The 25,303-nt window shown below is 49.6% G+C and overlaps 1 protein-coding gene and 1 long non-coding RNA gene across 2 annotated transcripts; one reads left to right on the forward strand and one right to left on the reverse strand.

The window, feature by feature from the left end:
- Positions 1–686: 686 nt before the first annotated feature.
- Positions 687–5,116, forward strand: Nmur1 (neuromedin U receptor 1). The gene is given in 3 exon segments (XM_063236646.1): positions 687–850; positions 1,788–2,808; positions 4,507–5,116. Coding segments are annotated over 3 exon segments (1,710 nt in total). The 3' UTR covers positions 5,032–5,116.
- A 3,496-nt stretch (positions 5,117–8,612) lies between these two features.
- LOC134473273 (uncharacterized) lies at positions 8,613–13,080 on the reverse strand. The gene is made up of 3 exons (XR_010043457.1): positions 12,770–13,080; positions 9,360–9,464; positions 8,613–8,892 (listed from the first exon to the last, which is right to left on the reverse strand). It is a non-coding gene; the product is annotated as an uncharacterized LOC134473273 (long non-coding RNA).
- Between the last annotated feature and the right edge of the window lie 12,223 nt (positions 13,081–25,303).

Genomic DNA, 25,303 nt, shown 5'->3' on the forward strand with positions numbered 1-25,303 from the left:
CCACGAACGTGACTGTTCAAGCCGACATTTGTGGCAGCGGGCCATGGAGACCCAGGGCTGCTTAGCACAGCATCCACACCACCTGCCCACCTGCCCGCAGGAAGGCAACTGAGGCACAAGGCTTTTAGTTCTATTTTGTCTGTTTTTTGAGTTAGAGTGTGCCTGGGTAACACAAGTTGGCTTTGAACTGGCGATCCTCCTGCCTCAGCCTCCCTACTGCTGGGATTGCTGGACTGTGCCATCCTCCCAGACAAGCACTGTCTGAAGCGGCCTCTTGGCTCCTGCGGTTTGTCCCTGGCCCCTCCTAGAGCGACTGGGGTTCCCACCCTCTGGGGCCATGGGTCCCACGTGAACATTAGGGGCATGGTCTCTGGGAGGACCTGACGACCTGAGTCTGAACCGGGCCCTCTGCCCCTCCCAGGGTCCCTGCGGGGTTGCTGCAGGGACCTCCGGATGGAGGTAGCACTTGTGACTGAGGGGCACCCCGGGCCAGGATGGGGGCAGGCATCCTCGGGTTAGGAGGGGAGCAGAGGGGTCAGCAGAGGGGCGCCAGGGAGGGGCTGGGGTCGCAGGACCAGGAGGCAAAAGAGCGGATTTCTCTCTGCCAGGCTGGGCCCCGGGTCTTGTTGGGAAAGAGGATGGGGGGCGGGGGCTGGGCCCTGGGCCCGGGACCCGCAACTCTTGCCATGGCTGGGACGCGGGCGCTGGCAGCCTGGACCCTGGCGCAGCGGCCCGGGCGCCACACTGCCCCTTGCCGGGGACACATGGGAACGCGCACCGCGCTCGGCTGCTCGGTCAGCGGCTTGTCCAGCAGCGAGTGGGCTACCCCAAGGGACCGACCAACAGCATGGTAGGTGCGCACCGCCGGGATGGGGCCGGGGGCCGGGAGGGTAGGTCATTCTGGGGCTTCGTGGCCTCTCGGGACGCTGCTGTCCTTTCCTGAATGGGTCACTTCTCCAGATCCCGGCTGGATCCTGGCGGCTGCTGCCCTCCGACTGGGTGAGGGGACCTCGGGAGAGGAGAGGGAGCTCCTGAAGTAGCAGGCAGGAGGGCTGGGCAGGGTGCTGCATGCCTGTAATCCCAGCACTGGGGAGGCTGAGGCAGGAGGATCACTGAGAGTTCCAGGCCAGCCTGGGCTACATAGCGAGACCATGTCTCACAAATAGACTGAAAAAGAAAAGAAAAGAAAAACAAAATGACAGAGCCATTGAGACTCAAACATTCTAAATTTTGGAGCAAACATTGTAATTTATGAGATTCCACTGGGTCCCCATATGACTCAGTCCCATGCGCATCATGATGACGAGCCTTCGGAGGTCAGGCAGGTGCTGTGCCCCATGGTCTTGGCCTGGACCTCCCAACAGAAGTCACACAGCCTGGAGTCGAGAGCCTGCACTAGAATCAGGAGCTACTTCCATGGAACCATTCGGAACATGTAGAATTCTAGCACTCTGGGAGGCTGAGGCAGGAAGATCGCAAGTTTAAAGCTAGCCTGGGCTACTTAATGACTTAGAACTTGTCTGCAAATAAAAAGGGCTAGGGAGGATGCTCAGTGAGAAGGCCCTGGGCTCAGTGCGCGGTACACACACAGACACACAGACAGACACACAGACACACACACACACACACACACACACACACACACACACACACGAAAAGAAAACAAAAGAGAAGGTCCATGTTTATGTTTCTGACGTCGTAACGCACTTTACCGTGGACGGCCGAGTTCTTTTTCTCGGTGGCTCGTGGGATAAAGGTCAGCTCCATGCTCTTTTGGTTTGAGCTAGGGCAGAGCCGGGGTCTCTCAGGTGGCTTTTCTGGGCCTCTTCCTCTGTTCTGCAGACTCCTCTCTGCCCCGATTGCCCTGTCCCCACCGTCCCCCTCGGAGACTTGTCCCCCGGAGACGCAAGGAACCTCGTCCTCTGCAGTGGCAGTGAGCCCGTGGGGGACTTCGACCCTGAGGACCTGAACCTCACAGATGAGGCCCTGAGACTTAAGTACCTGGGGCCGCAGCAGATGGAGCTGTTAGTACCTATGTGCGCCACGTACCTACTCATCTTCACTGTGGGCACTGCGGGCAACGTGCTGACCTGCGCGGCCATCCTGTGCTGCAAGGCCATGCGCATGCCCACCAACCTCTACCTGCTCAGCCTGGCCGCTGCCGACCTGCTGGTGCTGCTGCTCGGGCTGCCGCTGGAGCTCTACGAGATGGCACGCAGCTACCCCTTCCTGCTGGGCCGCAGCGGCTGCTACTTCCGCACGCTGCTCTTTGAGACAGTGTGCCTGGCCTCGGTGCTCCACGTCACCGCCCTGAGCATGGAGCGCTACGTGGCGGTAGTGCGCCCCCTGCAGGCGCGGGCCGGGGTGACGTGGGTGCACGTGTGCCGCGTGCTCGCGCTCACCTGGGGCCTGGCCATGCTCTGCTCGGTGCCCAACACCAGCCTGCACGGCTTGCAGCAGCTGTGGGTGCCCTGCCGGGGCTGGGTGCCCGACTTGGCCGTGTGTACCCTTGTGCGCTCCCGGGACGCCTACAGCCTGGTGGCACAGGCCCCGGCGCTGCTGTTCTTCTGCCTGCCCATGGGCGCTCTCAGCCTGCTCTACCTGCGCATGGGGTTGCTGCCATGCTGCGGCGCAACCGGCAGCAGCTGCGCTTGGCCAAGGCCTGTGCCATCTGCGGACTCCGGCCGCTGGGCCGGCGCGGAACGCAGGCACCTAAGATGCTGTGTAAGTGTCACGCTGCAAGATGGGGGCCAAGCCAGGCGCTGGGTGTGGGGCCTGGGCTCCCAGGGCCTTCAGAGGCTGTGTATGGTTTAGAGAACTCGCGTGTGCGTGTGTGTGCGTGTGAGTATACACCTGCATGTCCCAACATGTAGGTAGACCCTTTTATTTTCATGTCTTTTCTTGGGGGCGAGGAATTTGGTTTTTTGTTTTTTAATTCCGGTCTTTTGGGACAATAGTTCACTATGCAGTTCAGGCTGCCCTTGAGCTCATTTTGTGACCTAGGCTGGCCTCTAACTGACAGCAATCTTCCTGCTTCGGCCTCCTGAGCGCTGGGATTGCAGGGAGTTTCACCACGCCTGGCCATTGGACTCTTAGATTGTCTGCCCAGCAACTTACACCAGAGATAAACGTTAGTGGCTGCCCCAGTGACTTCCTTGTTGCCAAGGCCCAAGACCCAGCACCGACCAAGTGGAGGCGCAGGAGTGTATTTTGGCTCGCGTGTTTCTGGAAATTTCTGTCCATGTTCAGCAGGCTCGGCAGGAGGGCTGGGCAGGGGACTGCTGCTCAGGGTGGGGCAGGAGGTGTCCCTCAGGGCACATCCCGGGGACCTAGTCACCTTCCACAAGCCCCGCCCCTGGGGGAGGGGGGGGCTTGGCTGAGGACAGCGCGGGTTGTGTCTCTTTAGGACCCTTCCTTTAGGGTTACTAAGAAGCCAGGACAGCAACGGGGGAGCATGAAACCCAGCCCGGAGCCCTTCCGAGCTGGGGACCCTGTGCACATGTGTGCGGCTTGTGCACCCCAAAATTGACTGGCCCCCAGGAAAGGCAACAGGAACGAACCGGACCTGGACATCCAGACTGTCCTTCCCATAGCAGTCCGCGGGCTCCGCCCCCTCCTGGAGAGTTGCCCCTCCACGGACCGCCCAGGAGACTCGGGGACAGGTTCTGATTGGTGGGGTTTAGGCCATGCCCTCGCGTGGGCCAGGCTTCTGAACAGAGGTGTTAGACCCTGTAAGAACGCACGGTGGGATTTGGGGAAACGGTTTCCCCTAAAGAGGGGCAGGAGGATGAATTTCCTCACTACAGTGTTCCCTGGAACTCATGGGATACTGTCTGCCTAAGAGGGGCTTCTTAGATGCTGGGCATGGTGATGCACACCTGTCATTCCAGCACTCTGGAAGGCTGAGGCAGGAGGATCACTGGGAATTCGAGGCCAGGCTGAACTGTCTCAAAAAACAAACAAATAAACAGTTCTAAGCAGTCTAGACAATTTAGCAAGACCCAATCTCAAAGCTCTAAGTAAAAATGTAAAGAGTCTGGGATGTAGCTCGGTATGATGACCCTGGATTCGACTCCCAGTACTAAGGGGAAAAATTAGAAAGAGGCTTCTCAGGAAGTGCATTTGTGAGACTCGGCAGCCACCACAGAAGAGGCAGGGAGAGGGACTGGGAGGGGACCCATTCCCTCCCGACCCAGGGTACCCTGTAGGGCCTGGGCATGCTGGCCCTCAGCCTCACTTGCTGGCCTGGACTGGATGGCTTTCTCTCTTGCCTTTCTCTCCTGTCCTGTATGCCGGGCTGTGGGGGTGACATTACTTATAGGGCATCTGGGATTCTGGGGAAAACCATGCTGGGGGGAGGGATAGATGGGGAAGACACTGCAGAGGAGAGATGGTGAGCTGGAGACACAAACGGTGAGAAACACAGCTGAGCCAGGCATGGTGGCACACACCTGTAATCCCAGTCCTCAGGAGGCTGAGGCAGGAGGATCTCCATGAGTTCCAGGCCAACCTGGGTTACACAGTGAGTTCAAGGCCAGCCTGAACAGCACAGTGAGAAGCCATCTCAAAAACAAAGCCACAGCAAACGTTATTCAGCGGGGCTGGGGGAGCTGGGAAGTGGGAGAGGCCCTCCCAGCCCTTTCTCTGTCCCCCAGTTGTGCTGTGATAGTGTTTGGCATCTGCTGGGCCCCATTCCACATTGACCGCCTCATGTGGAGCTTCGTATCGCAGTGGACAGAGGGCCTGCTGCTGCCCTTCCAGTATGTACATGCTGTGCCCGGCATCTTCTATCTTGGCTTGGCCGCCAACCCTGTGCTCTACAGCCTCATGTCCAGTTGCTTCTGAGAGAGCTTCCGGGATGCCCTGGGCCTTGGAACCCGGAGCCACCGCCAAGCCCGTGACAACTCCTACAGCCTCAGCAGGGTGACCACAGGCATTAGCCTGTGTGACCAGGGCTCCCAGAGTGGCAGAGCCCATCCCCTGGCTGAAAACAGTGGCCCTGAGGAGCAGGGAGGGACAGACCCCTCCTGAAAGGAGCAGCCTCTCCTGAGGGTCACCAGGGGCCTGACAGCTGTACTCCCTGCAGGGGTGGCCTTGCGCCTGGCCCCAGCTCAGCCTGGGATCTGTCCTTGGTGGCCCAGTCCCTATGTCTGTGAAATGCAGAGGACACAGTAAGAGAAGGAAGAGTGCCTGTGTCCCTCCCCACCCCCCAGCTAGATGCATGCCTTGCAGAAGCTCTTGCCTCATTATTATGGTTGATACATTGTGTCAAGGGCCTTCCTTTGCAAAAATCCTGAGCCTGTGCAGGAGGTAGGCATGGAGATGGTGTAGCTTGCTTTCAATGTAAGGGAGGAAAAGAGGCTTACTATTCTCTACTTTTTGCTCTTGGTGCCTTTGCTGTCTTCTGCCAACTTAAAGTATTGCACTGTGTCACTGCTTTTGGAGCCTACTGATTATGGACTGAAACCACCACAAACTGTGAGCTAAATAAAACTTTCCTTCTTTTTTTTTTTTTTTTTTTTTTTTTTTTTGGTCTTTTTCCTTTTTATCGGATCGAACTCACGACTGCCTGCTTGCAAGGCAGGTGCTTATGCCGCTGAGCTAAATCCCCAGCCCCCAAAACTTTCCTTCTTTAATTTTGGGTGTTGGGTATTTTATTTCAGCAATGAAAGGAAAGTAACCAAGACAATCTGGTACCAGGAGTGAGATCATTGCTGTAAGTATACTTTACCATATAGTTCAAGAGCCCTTGGGAATGGCTTGTGGGAAGAGTTTGGAAGGATTTAGAAATATCACTTGAAACAGTAGAGCTGGAACTTCTTAGGCTATTCTGCATGATTCTGGTCAGAGCTCAGAAGACCAGAAGGCTGACAGAAATCCAATGACCCAGGCCCAGGTTTCTGCTAGAAAGGACCACATTAGGTGCTTGACTCCAAATGATGCGTGTGATGGCTTGGCAAAACGTGTGTTTTGCTCATGTCCATAGACTTGGCCTGAGACTAAGATTAAGGGCAGTGAACTAATTAATCTGGTAGAAGAAATTTTAAGGCAGTCAAATATGTTAAGGCTGTGGCATGGCTATTGTTGGCAGCTTTTAGCCAGATATATATTGCAAATCAAGAGCAAAGAGCCCAGCAAGATGATGTAAAACATTGTGAGTTTGACCAGAAGTGAAGCACCAATAAAGGTGTGAACTACAAAGATAGAGCTGAGGAGACCTCCACTGCTGAGATGAGAAGAAACAAGAGAATATAAAAGATGGCCTTAGGGAACCACAAAAAGCAGCAATCTCCACTATTTGCAGCTCAAAACTGCAAGAGTGAGACTTTGCTTTGCTGAGGAAGCCTCAGAGCATCATGTTCCAGAATGACAGCAGCACAGAAAACTTGTTCCTCAGAAATGCATTGAGAGTTCCCTGTGATCTGCACTGGACCCCTCAGCTGAGAGTGGAAAGCCTGACTGCTGCTCTAACTGGCAGCAGACCTTGGTGCTGATCCACGTGGTGCTGATTTTAGGTGCATGCAGAGTGCAAGAGTTCTGAGCTTATGACAGGTTCTACCCCAATGTCATAAGGCCCAGGAGGCCAGGCAGTGCGCCCATCAGAGGGCAGCGTGTGAAACTGAGGGTGCAATGGAGAACTCAGAAGTTTGCCAAAGTCAGGAATGTAGATCACTGAAGGAAAACTGCAAGAAATAGCACAGTGGGCCTAAGAGAGAGGCTGTGAGAGCTGTGACCACCAGACTGCTGTGGGGGTGGAATCACTCAAACCCCTTGGAGCTCACAGTTTGCTACAGATTTCTTCAAATGCTAGATGTGGAACTACAGAACTTAATGTTTGCCCTGCTGGATTTTGGACTTGCTTTGGTCCCAATCCTTTGCTATCCCTGTTTGTAACGTTTGTAATGTTTACCCTGTGCCATTGAATGTTGGAAGTGTTGGACTTTGTTTTCATTTGTACAGGGGCTCTCAGCTAAGAGTTTGTCTTACATCTCGGAGGAGACTTGGAACTTAAACTTGTGTGTGTGTGTGTGTGTGTGTGTGTGTGTGTGTGTGTGTGTGTGAGAGAGAGAGAGAGAGAGAGAGAGAGAGAGATACTGGGGATTGAACTCACAAACTTGCACAAGCATGCACTTATGCCACTGAGCTAAATCCCTGGCCCTTGGAACTACTTTTCAGCAATGCTGAAACTGTTAGGGCTTTGGCAACTCTCAGAGTCCAGGGATGGAATGTTATTGTTCTAATGTACTATAAGGTTGATAGACTTAATATTGATTCTGAAGGATTGTTAAATCTGTTACAATGTTCAGGTCATGAAATGATAAGAACAAACATGTCTCTGTCGTTGGAAACCAGTTTAAAGAAATATGTCTGGTGGCCAAATCGAGAGGGGTGAATTGTTATGGCTGATGTTGTGTCAATTTGAGGAGTCTAGAGGTTTAACTAAGTAACTCAGCAGAGCTGCATCCTGGGATGTAGAGGACAAGCCATCACTGCTCTAGGATATTGTTCACCGTGTAAATTTAAGGAGGTTAGAAGTTTAAGTAGGGCTGGGGATTTAGCTCAGCGGCATAAGCACCTGCCTTGCAAGCAGGCAGTCGTGTGTTGGATCCCTGGTACTGATTAAAAAAAAAAAAAGAAATTTAACTAAATGACTCAGTAGGGGCCAGGGTCCTCACTTTGTCATCATCCTCTGCCTGTGCACAGAGGTGGTGTGAGTGCTATACCCATCCGAGGGTGCTTGCCATATAAGGGAGGAGAAGAGGCTTCCTCTGCCCCACTTTTAGCTCTTGCTGCCTTTGCTGTCTTCTGCCACGTTGAACTGTTGCCCTGTGCCATGCCACCCTGCCTTGGAGCCAGTTGATTACAGATTGAAACCTCCACAAACTGTGAGCCAAATAAACCTTTCCTTCCTTCATTTTGGGTGTCAGGTATTTGTCCCAGCAATGAGAGAAAAGTACTCAAGACACAGGTGGAACTGCTCATGGCAGAGTGCCCTGGGCATCCTGGGGACCCAGTTCTGGTGCCAGCCTGGCTGCCACCACCTGGCCTCGGGGCATCCAGCAGTCATCCCACCTTCCTAGGCTTTGGCCCCTGCTCTGCCCAGCGAAAGGCAGGCTGATATCCAGGGCCACGCAGGGCTACCAGCCGTGGTCCTCTAGGCATCCAGTCAGGGCTCATGCAAGGGTGAAACTTGTCCCAAGGCAAGTTCCAGGGTCCTGTCCTCCTAAGAGGGACCCTGTGTCACAGGCAGGAGCTTCAGGGTGACCCAGGTCATCTGTCTGGGCTCTGCTGCAGGTGACCTGTTAGCTCAGTCCGGGCTCCTCATCCAGGGAGGGACAGCACAGGGTTGCCAAGAACATTGTGCTTTCTCAGTTGGAAAGTGAAAATAATCTGTGGGAAAGCAGTTCTTAGTGAGAAGTGGAAAATCATTTTCATGTTTTTGCTTTATAAAGTGAGAAGCTCTGGAGACTGGCCACACTGCCGTGGGGACATACGTCAAACAGCTTGCTTCCACTTGGGGGCCAAGATGGTGAACTGGATTCTGCATGTTTTACCAGTTTTTCTTCAAAGAGAATTCAGGTATTCTGGAGATAATAGCTGACAAACACAAAGCAAATGACAACAGGTTTATTTTGGCTCACAGGGTGTAGAGAGATCAGTCCATAGTCGGCTGGCTGTGACACAGGGTGACACAGCAGAGGAGAAAGAGCCCACAGCACAGCAGACAGTAACCCAGCACTCAGGAGGCTGAAGCAGGAGGGTTGCTGCAAGTTCCAGGGTATTCTGAGCTACCCAGTGACACTTTGCCTCAAAACAAACAAACAAAACAAAAATGCAAAGCCAGGACAGCCCTTTCCTCTCTGGAGGTCCCAGGTTGTCATTTTAGGAAATCTGAACAGAAGCAAGAATACAAACACGGGTGAGTTCCTAATTCTCAAATGAAACCCTCTAATGTATGGGAGTCTGGTCCCATATGAATGGGAGAGGGTTTCCAGGTGTCTGCTGCACCCCAAAACATACAGGAAATCGCCCAATGGTTGCAAATGATGCCGGGCCTTGAGCTCCGGCCATGGGCTGGGGACAGCCAGGGGGAAATGGACCACGGCCTCAGTCTCCCTGTGGACACTGAGCCTAAACCTCATGAATCCTCCAGACCACAGCTTAAAGGATCCTAAAGATGACTGAAAATGGTGCAGATGCCACAGGTGCCAGCCACGTCCAGAATAAGGACAGCGAGTTCAGGCAAATCACCTGATTTCTCCCACAAATAGATAGCACTTTTGAAAGAGGAGGTTCTTCCTTACAGATTTTAAAAGGTTTAAGAGATGCCTATCACCAACCAAGGTGGTAGTGCATACCTGTAATCTCAGCACTCTGGAGACTGAGGCAGGAGATCACTGAGTTCAAGGCCAGCCTGGGCTCCATAGTGAGTTCAAGCCACCCTGCATTACAGATCAGGCCATCTCAAAAGCAAACAAACAAACAGTCAACCAACCACAATGCACAAAAATTTTTGGAATCCTAATTTAAACAAATGAACAAGACATTTTAAGACAAAAAATGAACAGGTTTGATAAGATTATATGAAAGCCTATATTTTCCAGGGGTGCACAATGAAGTATTTACAGGTGAAATAACAGAATGCCTAGGAGTTGCCTTAAAACAGTCAAGCCAAAAGGAGGGGTAGAGTGGGCCAAGGGATAGGTAAAATAAAGGTCCAGTGCAGTGACCCAGGCCTGTGACTCCAGCTCCTCAGGAGGCTGAGGCAGGAGGATCCCAAGTTCAAGCTTTGGAAACTCAGTGAGATTCTCTCTCAGAATAAAAAATATAAAGAGCTGCAGATGTAGCTCAGTGTATAGCTGCCATGTGATCAATTCCCAGTATGAAAAATAAAAATGTGGGGGAGATTACTCTCTTCATTGCTATATGGTAGAAATGGCCTATGATAAAATACTTCCAGTTCGAACAAAGATTTATGTAATGTCTCTCCACAAGCCTGGTCACTGCTCTTGGTTAAGCGGAATTCCTCAAGGGAGGAATGAGAATTTCTACATTTTATGGCAATTGCCAATTTCCTTTGCAGGTGTTGGTAGCAATATATGCTTTCACTAGATTTCCCATCATCTCAAAACACATTGTTTTATGTTTAGATTCTGTCACTATAATGGGGGGAATCACACACACATGCATATATGGATATGGAATTTTAAAAATTCTTTTTTTTTTTTTTTTTGGTACTGGGGATCGAACTCACGACCTCCAACTTGCCAGGCAGGTGCTTATGCCGTTGAGCTAAATCCCTGGCCCCCACGTATGTATTTTTAATAGTTTTTTTTTGTGTGTGTGTATGCAGTGCTGGTGACAGAACCCAGGGCCTAAGCATTGAGCTTCAAGTTCCCCACTTGGCTTATATATTTTTTTTTTTTTTAATTTTGAGACAGTGCAACAGAAAATGCTGCCCCCAGCCCCAGCCAGTACACTTTAGTTCCTGTTAGTTGCCCAGGTAACAGTTCCTGTTACAGTTTCTGTTACTTCTGTTTCTTACAGTTGGGCACTGTGCTGCATATTGTAAGACCCAATCAAAGGCAGCCAAGTACTCTGTTTCCACACTTCCTGCTTGCTTATCCTATATAAGCCCTGAATTACCAAAGATCAGGGCCTGACATTTTTATAAGGATTGATTCCTTGTCAGTGTCTGTCTGACGTTAAATAAATCTGCCTCCAAATCATGGGTGACACTTTGCTGTTTCCATTTGCTGTTGCAACAGGGTTTCACTAAATTGTTAAGGTGCCTAGGCTAGGCTTGAATTTGAAATCCTCCTGCCTCATCCTTTCTGAGTAATGGGATTATAGGTGTGTGCCACATGGCCAACTATGGTAGGAGTTTTGTTTGTTTGTTTTGGTCTTTTTGAGATAGGATCTTGCTATGCAGTTCAGGTTGGATTTGAGCTCACTTAGTAAGAGGGCTGATTTTGAATTTTCAGTGATTTCCTGCCTCAACCTCCCAAATGCTGGGATTACAGGTATGTACCATCATCCTGGTGTATGATAGGATTTTTGTTTTGTTTTGTTTATAATAGGATTTTAAATTGCATTTCATTGATGATTGGTACATCTTCGTGCATTTATTAGCTATTTAAATTTCTCCTGAAAATTATTTTCACATCCTTTGCTCCCATTTGTTTGGTTCTTTGTTGATTTGCATTCTTATATTTTATTAATATTCTTAGAAGTGTTACAAGTTTTTTTGTGGGTTTTTTTTTTTTTTTTTTTTGTCTTTTTCGTTTTTATCGGTACCGGGGATCGAACTCACGACTGCCTGCTTGCAAGGCAGGTGCTTATGCCGCTGAGCTAAATCCCCAGCCCCGGGTTTTTTTTTTTTTTTTTTTTTTTTTGCAATTTGTCCCACCAGTTTTGTTTTTATTCTTTTGGTACTGGGGATCTAACTCATGACCTCACACTTACCAGACAAGGCTTGAGCCCTGAGCTAAATCCCTGCCCCCGGACCTCCCGCCTATTTTTAATCTGTTCGTAGACTCTTGCATCTAGAAGTATTACATGGGAGCTGGGTGCGGTGACATGTTTATAATCCCAGCATTTAGAAGGCTGAGGCAGAAGGATCACCACATGTTTGAGACCAGCCTTGGCTACACAGTGAGTTCAAGACCAGCCTGGACTATATATATAGATAGCAAGACCCTGTCTCATAAAAACTAAAACAACGAATGTTTTACATTGTAGTCAAATGTTTCGCTTTGTTTTGGGTACCAGGGATTGAGCCGAGGGCCTCAGGCTGTTACATCCCCAGATCTTTTCATTTTTTGACACAAATTACAACTCTCCTGTCTCAGCCTTCCAGAATCCTGGAGCTATAGTTATATGCTACCACACTTGGCTTGTTGTAATTTCATTTATGGATTTTATTCCACAAAAGGATGACACTCATAAATCCCAGGTAGGCGTGGTGACCACTGAACCCAGTTTACACACTGAATACTTAAAAACAATTACAGTAAAAAAAGTTCACAGCCATCAATCCCCTTCAAAATCTTCCCCCTTGCTTCAAAGCCATTTATCCCATCGTTCTTGCCACCTTTTATTTGTTGAGACAGGGTCTCACTGTGTAGCTCAGTCTGGTCTGGAAGTGTGTGTGTGGGAGATCCTCCTGCTTCAGCCTTCCGAGTGCAGGGATCATAAGCATACACTCCCACACTCAGCTAGAGCCAAAATCTAAACGTCACGGCCACCTTGTATTCCTGCCACTGCATCAGTGACTTTCATCCTGTGGCCTCCACAGTTCCCTTTCTGCCCACTGCGGCCACCGCACCCAGGCCAACTGAATCCACGTTCCTTGGCCATGGTTACTCATGTTGAGTGCGAATAAACCGCTTACTTTAAAACAGAGTTGCTATTTTAAATCAACAATGATCCACGAAGAAACGAAGAGTCTTAAGTGACTGAGGATGCAAACTGACGGCCCTGCACGGGCGTCTCAGTTTCCTTGTGTGCAATGTGACATTTTAACAATATTTAAATCTCAAGCCTGCTCTGAAAATTCCATCATAAAATACAGTGCATGAAAAGGCAGAGCGGGGCGTGGTGGAGCACACTTTAATTACAGCACTCAGGAGGCTGAGGCAGAAGCATCGCCCTGAGGTGGAGGGCAGCCTGGGCGACAGACCTAAGCTGTAAGGAGACCTTGACCCCCCTGCCAAAAAAAAACAAAAACAAAAACAAAATACGTATACGAAGTATAATCGCTCCAAACCTGCGCACCCCACCGCAGCCTCCCTGGCTCCTCTTTGCCTCAAAATGGCGCCAACACAGCGGAGCCTCGCCTAAGGGGCGGGGCCAGCCGGCACCCACCCGACCACACTGTTCAACCCGCACGCAGGCGCAAGGCGTGCGGGCCTCGAAACCCCGCCCCCAGACTCCCGTGCAGCCCGCCCGCCTGAGGGCGCACGAGATGCGATCTGTGATTGGTCGAGGCTCAGTCACGTGGGCGACACCACCACCCGGCTGTTTTACGTCAGCGTCTCGCGGTTGGCCGCTTCCGCTGTCCGCAGCGGCGGAGGGGCTTTTCTTGCGATGAGAGGGCGGCGCGGCAGGGCGAGAGGAGGTGCAACAGGGACAGCAAGGTTTGGGCTGACCGCGGACGTGGCGTCGCACTATTGTCCGCGACTCTGCTGTGCGCCAAGTTCTGGGGGAAGCGGCCGCACCGTCACGGAGTCGGGCGGGCGCCTGAATCACGGCGCTGTGTGTCTGTGCGCGCGTCCTGTTGCGCAGTTGTTGCAGCGGTGGTTAATTTTCTAAAATTTAAATTGAAAATGTGAGGAGAGGAAGGAAGAATCTTAGAGGTTTAGCTCTTAACCGTGAGTTCAGGTTTCTAGACAGTGGCGGGAGGAGTCTTGGGATACTTAGAACAGAGACCAGACATTGCCCTTTTTTCCTGAATTCGTTGGTGTAAAACATTGCAGATGAAAAAAGAAAATGACATCGCTAATCGGGTATGGTGACGCACGCTTGTCATCCCAGCACTCCGGAGACTGAAGCAGGATAATTGCTGAGAGTTCGAGGGCAGCCTGAAATGCATAGTGTGAAGCTGTTTCAAAAGAAAAAAACCCTAACAAACTTGTTTCCTAACATATACTACATTAGGAAAAATATTTTGTTCCAAATGCAAATGACTGGGGTTTTAAAAAAATTTTGTCTTTTTCTTTTTTTATCGGTACCGGGGATTGAACTCGCGACTGCCTGCTTCAAGGCAGGCGCTTATGCCGCTGAGCTAAATCCCCAGCCCCAAAATGACTGTTTTGAAACAAAAATTCAAAAGGCTTTTGGTTAAAATTTTTCAGTTTTTCAACAGCTAATAGGTTGAAGGGAGGGGAGGGGATTGAGAAAGAAAGAACAAGAATCAAATTATATCATGTATAGGTAAAAATTCCCCATGATGAGTGATCGTCCTGTATACCTAGATGTACTAATAAACTTTTTTTTTGGTACCGGGAATTAAACTCATGACCTTGTACTTGCCAGGCAGGCACTGTGCCACTGAGCTAAATCCCGGCCCCCCAGATAAACTTAATTTTAAAAAAATCAGGGTTGGGGATTTAGCTCAGTGGCATACGTGCCTTCCTGGCAAGTGCAAGGTCATGAATTCGATCCCCGGTACCAAAAAAAAAAAGTCAACAGGGCTGGAGATATAGCTCAACAGTCATACTGGGGAGTACAGTGAGAACCAGGCTCATTCCCCAGCACTGGAAATAAAAGTCACTTCGGTATTTGACCTAGACCAGGTTTTTCTGACATCTGCCCTTGTGACACTTCAGTTGGATGATTCTTGGTTGCAGGGGCATCCATTTCCTTGGATAGCATGAGCTGCTGGGATACCCAATTTACCACAAACACCAAAAATCACCATTTCCCCCTGTATGTTTTGGTAGTTGTTCAGGTAAAGCATTCCAGCCGGGCAAGCTGGGAGACCCTTATAATCCCAGCAATTAGGAAGCTGAGGCAGGAGGATCACTGTGGATTCAAGGCCAGCCTGGGTTCCATAGTGAAGTCAATTCCAGCCTAAATGACAGAGTGAGACCCCATCTCCAAAACATCAAAATAAGGGCTGGGAATTTAGCTCAGTGGTGTAAGCCCCTGCCTAACAAGCATGAGGCCGTGAGTTTGATCCCCTGATACCAAGAAACAAAACGAAATAAGGGGCTAAGAGTTCTACTCAGCAGCACAAGGAGCTGCCTGGCAAATGTAAGGTCCTAAGTTCGATCCCCCGTACTGATAAAAAAAATCTGGTCTCCAGATACTGGCAGATTCATCCCTGGACAACGAGCTGGTTACTGTGCAGTGTCCTTAGTCTAGGATCACTTGCTTTAATAATAGTGGAAATTTAAGCACAAAGTCACTAAAAAAAGCTTTAATCAGTAAGTAAGCAGAAGGCAGCTGGAAAGGACACTGATGGAGGTTCAGGCAGCCACCTGCAAGGCAGCAGGGTGGCTTCTGAGCAATAGTTGGTGGCCTGGGTGAGGTGACCTTCAGCTCTGTCCCAGTGCTCTGGCTCTAGAATCATGGCTGAGGGATGGGCTCCTTCCTGGGAAGGACTGTCCCTCTCCGACAAGAGATCTCAGACACATGGCCTCTGCCATTCCCAGAATCCAGGTGACCACAGGGTTGGGACAAGGCCAGAGGCTGCTAGGTATAGCTGGGTGGCCCTGGGAATGTCTTAGTCTTAATGTGTGCTCAGTCTCAATGTGGGATGAGCTAGAAGACTGGACTCTCCCTAGTGACCTGTGCAGAGTCTGGAGAGACTGGACCCAGGATTGACAGTGACAGATGACATGGAGGAAGGTCAGACGTGGTTCAGTTTAAGCTACCGTGGGCCTGAGAGAAAAGCTCAGTATGCAGAGCAGAGATGGCTTTTAGGTCCCTGGTTGTCACTTTAATAAAAAGACACTTTGTGGTCCCTGACTATGGCCCGAATGCATCGTAGTATTGCCTGCTATTCCTGGAGCCTTGCATTTCTGTAAATAAAGCAGCTAGCATCAAATTAGCAGGAGGCAAAAGCTTGCTTTTTGTTTTGTCCTTTTGAGACAGGATCTCATCATTCAGTTCACTTTGTAGCCCAGGTGGTCTCAAACTTGCAAAGATCCTCCTGTCTCAGCCTCCGGAGTGCTGGGATTACAGGTGGGAGCCACCACACCTGGCTTGTTTTGTTGTTTTTTGAGAAAGGGTCTTGCTATGTAGTTCAGGCTGGTTTTGTACTCACTATGTAGTACAAGCAGGCTTTGAATTTGTGTTGATTCTCCTGCCTCAGCTTTCCAAATGCTGGGATTGCAGGGCTGAGCATCCCGCCTGCTGAAGACAAATGCTTTTTATCTCAGCTGTGTGTGAGTTTTTCCTTCTGCATCTCTGTAGAAGGTTTGGTTATGTGAATTTTAAATCTGCTGTAGGAAAAAGCTGTAGATCTTAGTGAAGCTCTTCAGTAGAGAATAAAATAGACTGTCCAGACATGATGGTACACCTCTGTATGTGCAGCACTTGCGAGGCAGAGGCAGGAGGGATCACTGCTGGTTTGAGGCCAGCCTGACCTGCACAGGAGACCCTGTCTCAAAAAGACAGAAATAAATACATAGAGACATACATGTAAGCAGAGGGACCCTGGCATAGTGGTGCATATCCAAAATTGCAGCATGCTGAGGCAGAAGAATTGCAAATTTGAGCTCAGCCTGGACAAATTTGTGACTTAAAGAGACCAGGTCTCAAAATTTAAAAATCAACAGGGCTGGGGATGTAGCTCAGTCTGAAAGACCTGGGTTCCATCTATTGGAAGGTTTGGGTGGAGAGACAGGAGAGCAAAGGAAAGAAAAAAAGGTGGGCAGGCAGGGAATTGTTCATAGGTGGCTGGGGCAGTCGGGACTGTCTTAGCCTCCTGATGTGGAGCAGGTAGTCATCCCAGCCTTCAGAGGGCAGCCTCTACCTGCCCAACCTGTCCTGCCCTGCCCCTCCCTCAGCCTCTCCCAGGCCCCGCTCTGCTTCTTCCCCTTGGTTGCTGGCTGTGGAAGTCCATCCTTCAAGTCTCAATTTCAATGTTGCTTCCTGGGCTGGGGCAGCTACATGGCAGAGGACTTCTTCCTAGCATGTGCCAGGCCTTGGGCTTGATCCCTAGCAGTGGCAAAAATAAAACTAAAGGCCCACTTCCTACCACTCCCACAGGTTAGGTCTGTTGGGCTTCCTCATTTCCACTCTTCCTTCCTGGCACTAGCTTTTTTTCTTCTTTCCTTTTTTTTTTTTTTTTTTTTTGGTCTTTTTGAGACAGGACCACACTATGCAGTTCAGGCTGACCTTGAACTCAATTTGTAGCCAGGCTGCCCTTGAATTCATGACAGCCCTCCTGCTTCAGCCTCCAGAGTGCTGAGATTACAGGCAAGAGCTGCGATGCCTGGCTTTTTTTTTTTTTTTTTTTTTTTTGAGACCGTGTCTCACTATAAAGTTCAGCTGGCCTTGAGCTCAGTGTGTAGGCCAGGCCAGGCTCCAGAGCTGAGGCAATAGGTAGGCACTACCGTGCCCAGCTACCTTCCTGGCTCTTGGCAGTTGATGTTCTGGGTCTGCTTGTTTCCCAGTGGTTTCCCCAGCAAGGCCATGCTCCCAGGGCAGAGGCCCAGTCTGTCTTTTCTTGGTGAGCTCAGACTTTGGTCTTACCCCAGAGTCTGTGAAATGAGTATTACTGTTTCCAGCTCTGAGCAGTGTTTTTTGTTGCAAAGGAATTTTGGTGCTTATTAGATCTAAACTCCGACCAAAAATAGTCTTTTGTGTTTATATACATCAAAATGCCAAAATCAGCTTGGGTGTCGGGGCAAAGCCCTATGACCTCAGCCTTCTAGAGGCTGAGGCAGGAGGATCACTGTGAGTTTGAGGCTAGCTTGGGTTATATACCATAGTGAAAATGCCAAACACTTATGATCTAGATGCTACCTGAAAAATGGAGCAAGATGGCACAGATGGAAACAAGTGTTTGAGGATGCTTTTCTAATCAAATGAGGAGGGCTCAGTGTGGTAGCACAAAGTTGGAATCTCAACAGTTGGGAGGCTGAGGCAGGAGGATTACCCTAAGTTTGAGACTAGAGTAGGCTATATAATTAGAGCCTCTTTCACAAACCAAATCAGAACAAAACAAAAAATAGTTAATTTTTTCTTTCCAAAGCAAGAGACTTCCAGGAAGATGCTGAGAAAGAGGTCTCTGAGATTTGGTGTTCAGATGCTGAATGTGAGGATGAAAAGAAGGAGGGAAATGGGTACCAGGACTCATCGAGGATTTTAAGTGAGAATTGAGCCCCCTGGGAGGGTGAGGAGTGAGACCTCAGCCCAAAGGAAGGAGGTGTCTTTCTCTCTGTGTCCTGACTCACGGCGTGGGGGGGGCAGCTCAAACCTGGAGATGCCAGAGAGAAACACACCAGTGCACAGTGGACTGCAGTGCCTGGTGAGATATTGGGGTTCAGCCATCCCCCAGGAGAGGGTCTTGGAGAGGGACCAGTGGAGCTCAGAACTCAGGATTGCTCCCAGTGTCAGGGTGAGCCAGAACCAAGTTCCAGCTGGCAGGAGGCACACAGGGTGTTGCCAGCTGAGCAAATCAGGTTCCAGCCTCACAGCTGGAAAGAACTAGAAAGCAGCCTGAACCTCAGTGGAACTACAAGTGCGGGCCCAGGGTTATCCGTTACCTGGTGTGGGTCCACAGCTGGCTCTGTCTGCGGTCGTTGCCTACTACACAGCAGAATAAGCCAATGTGAGGGTAGAATATCAGATCTAGAAGGCAAGATAGTGGTTGGTGACCATGAAAAGAAAGATTTCTTAAAAATAGCAAAGGACCTTGAAAAATAAATCTAACAGCTGCTATATGATGCAAAGAACAACAACATAAGATTGATTGGAGTCAATGAGAAAAGCAGGAGATAGCACAAATGACGTAACAAACCTGTTCACAGAAGTAATGGCAGAAAACTTCCCAAGAATGGAAAAAGAATTTGACATGCAGATATGTGAGACATACAGAATTTCAATTACCCATGACCAAAATAAATCTACACTGAGTTATGTAATAGACAAGATTACTGAAATTCAGTACAAAAACAATACTAAAAGCTGTTAGAAGGCAGAAACAAATCACCTCTAAAAAGCTGGATGTGGTGGCACACATCTGTTTTTTGTTTTGTTTTGTTTTTTTAATCAGTACCAGGGATCAAACTCACGACTGCCTGCTTGCAAGGCAGGTGCTTATGCCGCTGAGCTAAATCCCTAGTCCCCATGGCATACATCTGTAATCCTAGTACTTGGGAGGATGAGGCAGGAGGATCATTGCAAATTTGAAACCAGCCTTGGCTACAAAAGGAGTCCAAGGCCAGCCTGAACTGCATAGTGAGACACTGTCTCTAAAAAGACCAAAAAACAAAACAAAATCACCTATAAAAGAAAACTGGCCAGGCATGGAGTTCACGCCTGTAATCCTAGCACTTTGGAGGCTAAGGCAGGAGGATCACTGCTGGTTCTAGGCCAGCTGGGGCTACAAAGTGAACTCCAGGCCAACCTGAACTACACAGTGAGAACCTCTCTCTAAACAACAAGAAACCTCCCAAAACTAAAAACAAAGGTAACATGAAATACATAGTGGGACTTTGTCTCAAATTTAAAAAAAAGAAAAAGCCAGCCTGGACTACACAGCAAGATCCTATAGCAGAGAGGGGAGAGAGAGAGAGAAATAAAAGAAAAGCTTATCAGAATCACAGCAGACTTCTCAACACAAACCCTCAAGTCAAGGAGGGCTTGGAGTGAAGTATCTGAAGTCCTAAAAGGGCTTGAAAGTATTTCAGCCTCCAATCCAGACTGATATACCTTGAAAAATTATCTTTCAGATTTGATGATGAAATAAGATATTTCTTTCTTTCTTTTTTTCTTTTTTTTTTTTGAGATGAGGTCTCACTATGCAGTTCAGGCTGGCCTTGAGCTCACTTTGTAAAAGTATTTCCATAACAAAGAACACCTGAAGAAATTCATGAGCACCAAACCAGCACTCCAAAAGTAGAAAAACAAGGTAGGACAAGAAAGCTGCACTTGTCAGGAAAAATTCGAGAGAGCTGATTTCTTTATGAAACTAAAGTGCGTTCCTGGACGTTTTAATATCCATGCAGATCTGACTCTGTGGGGAGAACGTAATGCACTATAACATTATGAAACAGGCCCTGGCAAGCGCCACGGTAGGGACTAAAAAGATGTGTATAAAAAAGCTTAATCAGGACTGGGGATTTAGCTCAGCGGCATAAGGGCCTGCCTGGCAAGTGTGAGGTCATGAGTTTGATCCCCAGTACCAAAATACAAAAAAAAGCTTAATGAAACAAAGAAGAAAACACTGAAATTTCAACATGATTTGCTTTTGAATGTGAATAAAATAAGTGATGCTGCCAGGAAAGGTAGTTAAGTTTTGAGAAAATTACCAGGGCACCAAAACCCTGCACAGATGGGGGTTTATAACGAATGCCTTTGAGTATAGCAGACATTGTGCCCTGAACAAGTGTGTGTGGATTAAGACAAAGTAACATTGCCCCCACTCAGCGTGTGGGGAGCGTGGCTGAGAGCCTGGGGAACAGGAGGCCACAGGTGGCTGAGTCACTTGTGGCAAAGGATGCCCCAGTTTGCTGTGTTTGGTCTGGTGCTGACAGAACTTTAGATGTGACTGGAGGACTTTTGGATACCAAACCAATGCCAGACAGGTCATCAGCAGATGACTTGCTTCCATGTACTGAGAAAAGTCTTGAAAGGTTTCATCTGAGCTGGGCATGCAATGGTGCATGCCTAAGATCCCCACACTCAGGGGGCTGAAACAGGAGGCTCTCCACAAGTATGAGGCTATCCTGCACTGCAGAGTGAGTTTAAGGCCAGCCTGGACCATGTAATCTGGCCCTTGTCTCAAAACAATAACAAAAGGTTTACTGTGGACTGGGCAGCGTTGGTCAGTGTTAGACCAGACAGGAATGTACAGCGATCCACGTTCTCACACACAAAGTTTAAGTCAAAGCCTCAGAAGTTGGCAAAGACACAGAATGCAAATCTGTGCACAGCCTCATCCCCTAGGAGTTAATGTGAGCAGGTGTGGGTCTCTCTCTGGCCATAGCGTTTGTACGGGAGCCTGCGGCGCTCCCCGGGGAGGCAGCGCTTTGAGCCGGAACCCCCTGCACAGGGCTCGGCCCTGGAGAGAAAGGGGCTGAGTCAGGAAGGTGACTGTTGTTCCCGAAAGGGGACACGGTTCTACACACCCTTCACAGGCAGACGGGTCAAAGCCTGCGTCCTCTGGGTCGGTGTCAGGATCATTCTAGACACACTGGCTCCTCCCCTGCTGGACTGTGGGGAAGTGGGGAGGAAGTCACGCCCACATGCGACTCAGTCCGCTTGGTCCTAAAAAACAATGCCATGGGGAACTCACGACGCACTGAAACGTGTTTCTGGAGAGGAATATGATGGCTCCAAAGCGAGAGGGTTGAAGACTGAGCTCCAAAAAAGGCCCGCTGGCTTCACACAGTGAGGAGGAGCGGAGAATCGCTCCTGAGAAGGTGTGAGTCATCGCTCTGAGGAGACGAGCAGGACGGCGCTGAGCCACCTCTGCCTGCACGCCCTGGCCATGTTCGGAACTCCTGATGGACGGAGCAACTGTTTCCTATCGGAACAATAAAAAGAAGTAAACACTGCTCCTGGGTGAACGGCTGAAAGAAGAGTCCTCTGCTGCCCGCTGCCGCGCAGAATTCACAGCCTGGTGGCGTTCACACCTTTGGGCATAATATTAGCAGATTTCAGATTTTAGATCTGAGGGGTAATAAATTTTGAAACCTGGAAGAGTGATTTCTATCTTCAAATTATACTTTTAAGTGTTATATTTGGAGTACAATCTCTGGTATCATATATTTTGATTTCTTTTCCCCTCTTTTTTGAGACAGGATCTCTCTATGCAGTTCAGGCTGGCCTTGAGCTCACTTTGTAGCCCAGGCTGGCCTAGAACTTGCAGTGATCGTCCTGCCTCAGCCTCTGGAGTGCTGGGACTACAGGTCTGTGCCACCACATCCAGCTCATACATTTTGATACATCTTAATGCCATATGGAGGAAAATGTGGTTATACTTCTGGAAGTTTTTAAAATTTTTTTTGTCTTTTTCATTTTTATTGGTACCAGGGATCGAACTAAGTTTTTAAAATTTTAGCTTTAAAAAATTTTTTTTAAATTTTTATTTTGAAGGTAGTAAAATAGAACAAGACAGAATAAAGCCAACTGAGATCGTGTAGTGAAATTGGTACAGAACTTCACAGCAGGTTACTGGGATGACAGTAATAGGTATCACAGTATATCTCGTTATCTTTACAATAGTTGTTCTTTCAATTACGTATATCAAAATAAAATAAAACAACATTATAGAACTTATCAAAACTATTAAATAGAGCAGTACCATTAATCAGAATAAAGCAAAACACTAATAAAAATATTTGCCTTCAAAGAGATGGTAGAAGGAAATCCCCCTTATTTGCTATGGTCAGCCTCCCAAGAGAAGCTCAGATCTCTGGTTCCCATTTGCTGACAGGGGGATAGAGGAAGGGGTAGGGGAAGTGGGATGTTTGACTCTAGGCCCTGCACCAGTAGGCTCACCAGTAGGAGTCACTGGTGGTTCTCCTGGAGGGGCCACAGCCCTGCCACACCACAGCTGCTTACCAGGGAGGGGAGCTGCTTGCTTGGTATCCCAGGGTCCTAAGTTCCAACATGGCCTGGATCTCAGGAGACACTGGTGGTTCTTCCCCAGGTGTGGCCACAGCCAGCTTTAAAAATTTAATAATGACAAAAACAACAAAAAGACCAGCCTTGATACATCTGTAATCCTGGTACTTGGGAAGTTGAGGCAGGAGGACTGCTGTGAATTTAAGACCAGCTTGGGCTACAAAGTGAGTTCAAGGCCAGCCTGAACTTCATGGCAAAACCTTGTCTCAGAGAGAGAGAGAGAGAGAGAGAGAGAGAGAGAGAGAGAGAGAGATTGATTTAAATGCAATTGTCTCTGGCCCTTGAAATTATTCAAGTTTATGAGCCTCTTCTGTAAAAGAAGCCACATTTTTCTGAAAGGCACTTGAGTCTGGAATGTGAACTCGGGAGCCAGTGACACACTTGAATGTTTAGTTATACAGTTCCACACTGTCCCTAGGGAATGAAGCACAGGGCCCTCTTCCCTGTGTGACCCTGGGTGCCATGGCCATCACTTTCCTGGCTTCTGGTTTTGTTTCTGTTTTTCTTTTAAAACAGGGTCTCACCCTGTAATTCTCGGCTGGCCTGAACTCACTATAGAGGCCAGGTTGACCCTGAACTCTCGCACTTACAATCTTAAGAAGCAGAGGGAATTTTTCTGTACTTCTGTACTCCTTCTTTCTGTCTGTTTGCTCTGCACCATTTTACACAGTGGCCTGCAGTATGGATGGACCATTTTATATCCTGCTCTTTTTTTTTCCATTATTTTGAGGCAGGGTCTCACTGTGTAGCTCAGTCTAGCTTGAACTCATGATAATCCTCCTGTCTCAGCCTCCCAAAAGCTGGGATTACAGGCATGTGCCATCATGCTCAGCTGCCTCCATTATGGCTTGTATCTAGATGTCCCCCCAAAGCCTTATGCACTCACAGGTTGGGCTTTGGGGGTGCCTGGGACATGGGTTGTGATACTGGATAAGTCCACTGATTGGTTTAGCACCATTCTAGACAGGATGGTGGATTCACTAAAGAGGGGGTAGGTGGCACCATCAACAGGCTTGTGGCCTTGGTGGGATAAAAAGAGACAGGAGCAGGAGGGTACGCTGTTGCCTGCCTACCCTGCCATGGGCTGTTTATTCTCTGTGTGTCCTTTTGCCCACTGCCCTGCTTCTAAGCTGGCTGACTGTGGACCAAAACCTCTGCCAACTGGACCAAGATAAACCTCCCCTTCTCTAACTCTTGGGTGCTGGATATTTTGTCCCAAAAGGTAACTAAGACCCCTTGTTACCCCCTGTCCTCTAGCAGTGAGACCCAAACACCTATCCTCCTGTCATCCTGTCATCCTCCACACTGAAGTCCCACTGACCCCCTTCTCTCCCAGGCACTGGGGCTCAGCTGGCTGCGGCTAGGCTGACCCCTGGTGAGGTGCTCCTTCCTCTCTGCCCTGCTGGAGGGGAGGGGCTACAGGTCACCTCCCTGCTCAGGACAGTCTTGGAGCAGAGGTCCAGGGCCCCGGGGAGGAGGGGCATCAGGACAGCCAATGGTGGCCTGAGAAATGTCACTTCACATGGAACCCCCAAGGCAGATTCCTGACTTCTTGTGAAAGACTTGCTGCATGTGTTAGTGAGCTTTTGGGGAGGCCCCTTAGGGTGTGTGGACCTCAGGCTTCGAGTCTTCCAGAGGAAGCCAGGTGGTAAAGGCCCACAGCCACAGAGAGGTCGGCAACGTGGCAGGGTATGATAGCAGGACAGGGAGGGTGTGCACAGCGGAGATTGGCTGGGATGAGGCGGGGGTCCTTAGCCTGACAGCATCAGGAGGTGATGGCCTAGTCCTGTTTCCACCCGCCAGTGCTGCCTGGGTGTCCCAGGCCACACTGTCACCCCTACCCGTCTGCACCCACACTGGTGTTGCCTGTGTGTGGTGGGCAAGTGGCCTCTGCTGGCCTCTGGGCTTAGGGCTCCTCCTGCCCTATCCTTGGAGGTGACCAGGGCTAAGGGGGTTGTTGCCACCTGCCAGCTGCCTCAGGACACTGTGCTGCCCTTCCAGACCTCTGTGCTTGGCGTTCTTCCCAGGGGTGCCCCACTGAGCCCTGGGCTGGGTGGGGCAGGGGGCCCTGGAGCACACTGACCTCCCTGGGAACATCCCTGACCTCCCTGGAGCTGGCCATGGCTAGGCACAGTGGACCTGGCTGGGGCCTTTGGGACACATGGTTTCCGGCTCCCCCTGGACTCCAAGATGTACAACACAATGAGGCCACTGCCTGAGCTGTGAACTGTGGCTGGTGGCATTTTGTCACCGTGATGAAGCTGACACCAATGGGGAAGGACGAAAAAACTGCAGGAGAGGGGCCACTGTGTGCTGCTGGGTCCCACCAGGCCTCAAGGGGGGGCTTGTGCAGTGTGCTTGCCCCTGACTGACCCTCTTTCACCGCTGGAGTCCTCTGAGTTAGTTTAGTTTAGTTGAGACAGGGTCTTCAGACTGGCCTTAAACCCACTATGATGCCCGGGCCAACCTCAAACTCACGGCAATTCTCTTTCATCCTGCTGAGTGTTAGGATTAGACATGTGTGCTACCACACCTGGCTCACCTGCTGGTTTTTTTTCCTTCCTTTTATCTTTTTTTTTTTTTTTTGGTACCAGAGATCAAACTCATGACTTCATGCTTGCCAGACAGGCGTGTATGCTGCTGAGCTAAATCCTCAGCCCCTCTTTTTTCTTTTTGAGACAGGGTTTCAGTATGCAGTTCAGGCTGACTTTGAATTCATTTTGCAGTCTGGGCTGGCCTCGAATGTGCACTGACCCTCCTGCCTCAGCCTCCTGACTCCTGGGATTATAGCTGTGAACCACCATACCCACCTCTACCTGCTGTTTTTAAGAAAAAAATTGGGAAGATCAATAGAGAAACTAAGGCAAAGAATAGACCAGGGGCTTGCCTTGGGTTCAGAGCAGCTCCAAGTACAACTGCGCAATAGATACATCTGTCTTCTTGCCTCACTGCACCTCCAGAGATCTGTGGGCTGTGACCCCTCCTGCTGCTCCTC

Source organism: Cavia porcellus, unplaced genomic scaffold (genome assembly GCF_034190915.1).
Source record: "Cavia porcellus strain 051 isolate PalLab524CR breed Dunkin Hartley unplaced genomic scaffold, mCavPor4.1 scaffold_26, whole genome shotgun sequence".
Lineage (NCBI taxonomy): Eukaryota > Metazoa > Chordata > Mammalia > Rodentia > Caviidae > Cavia > Cavia porcellus.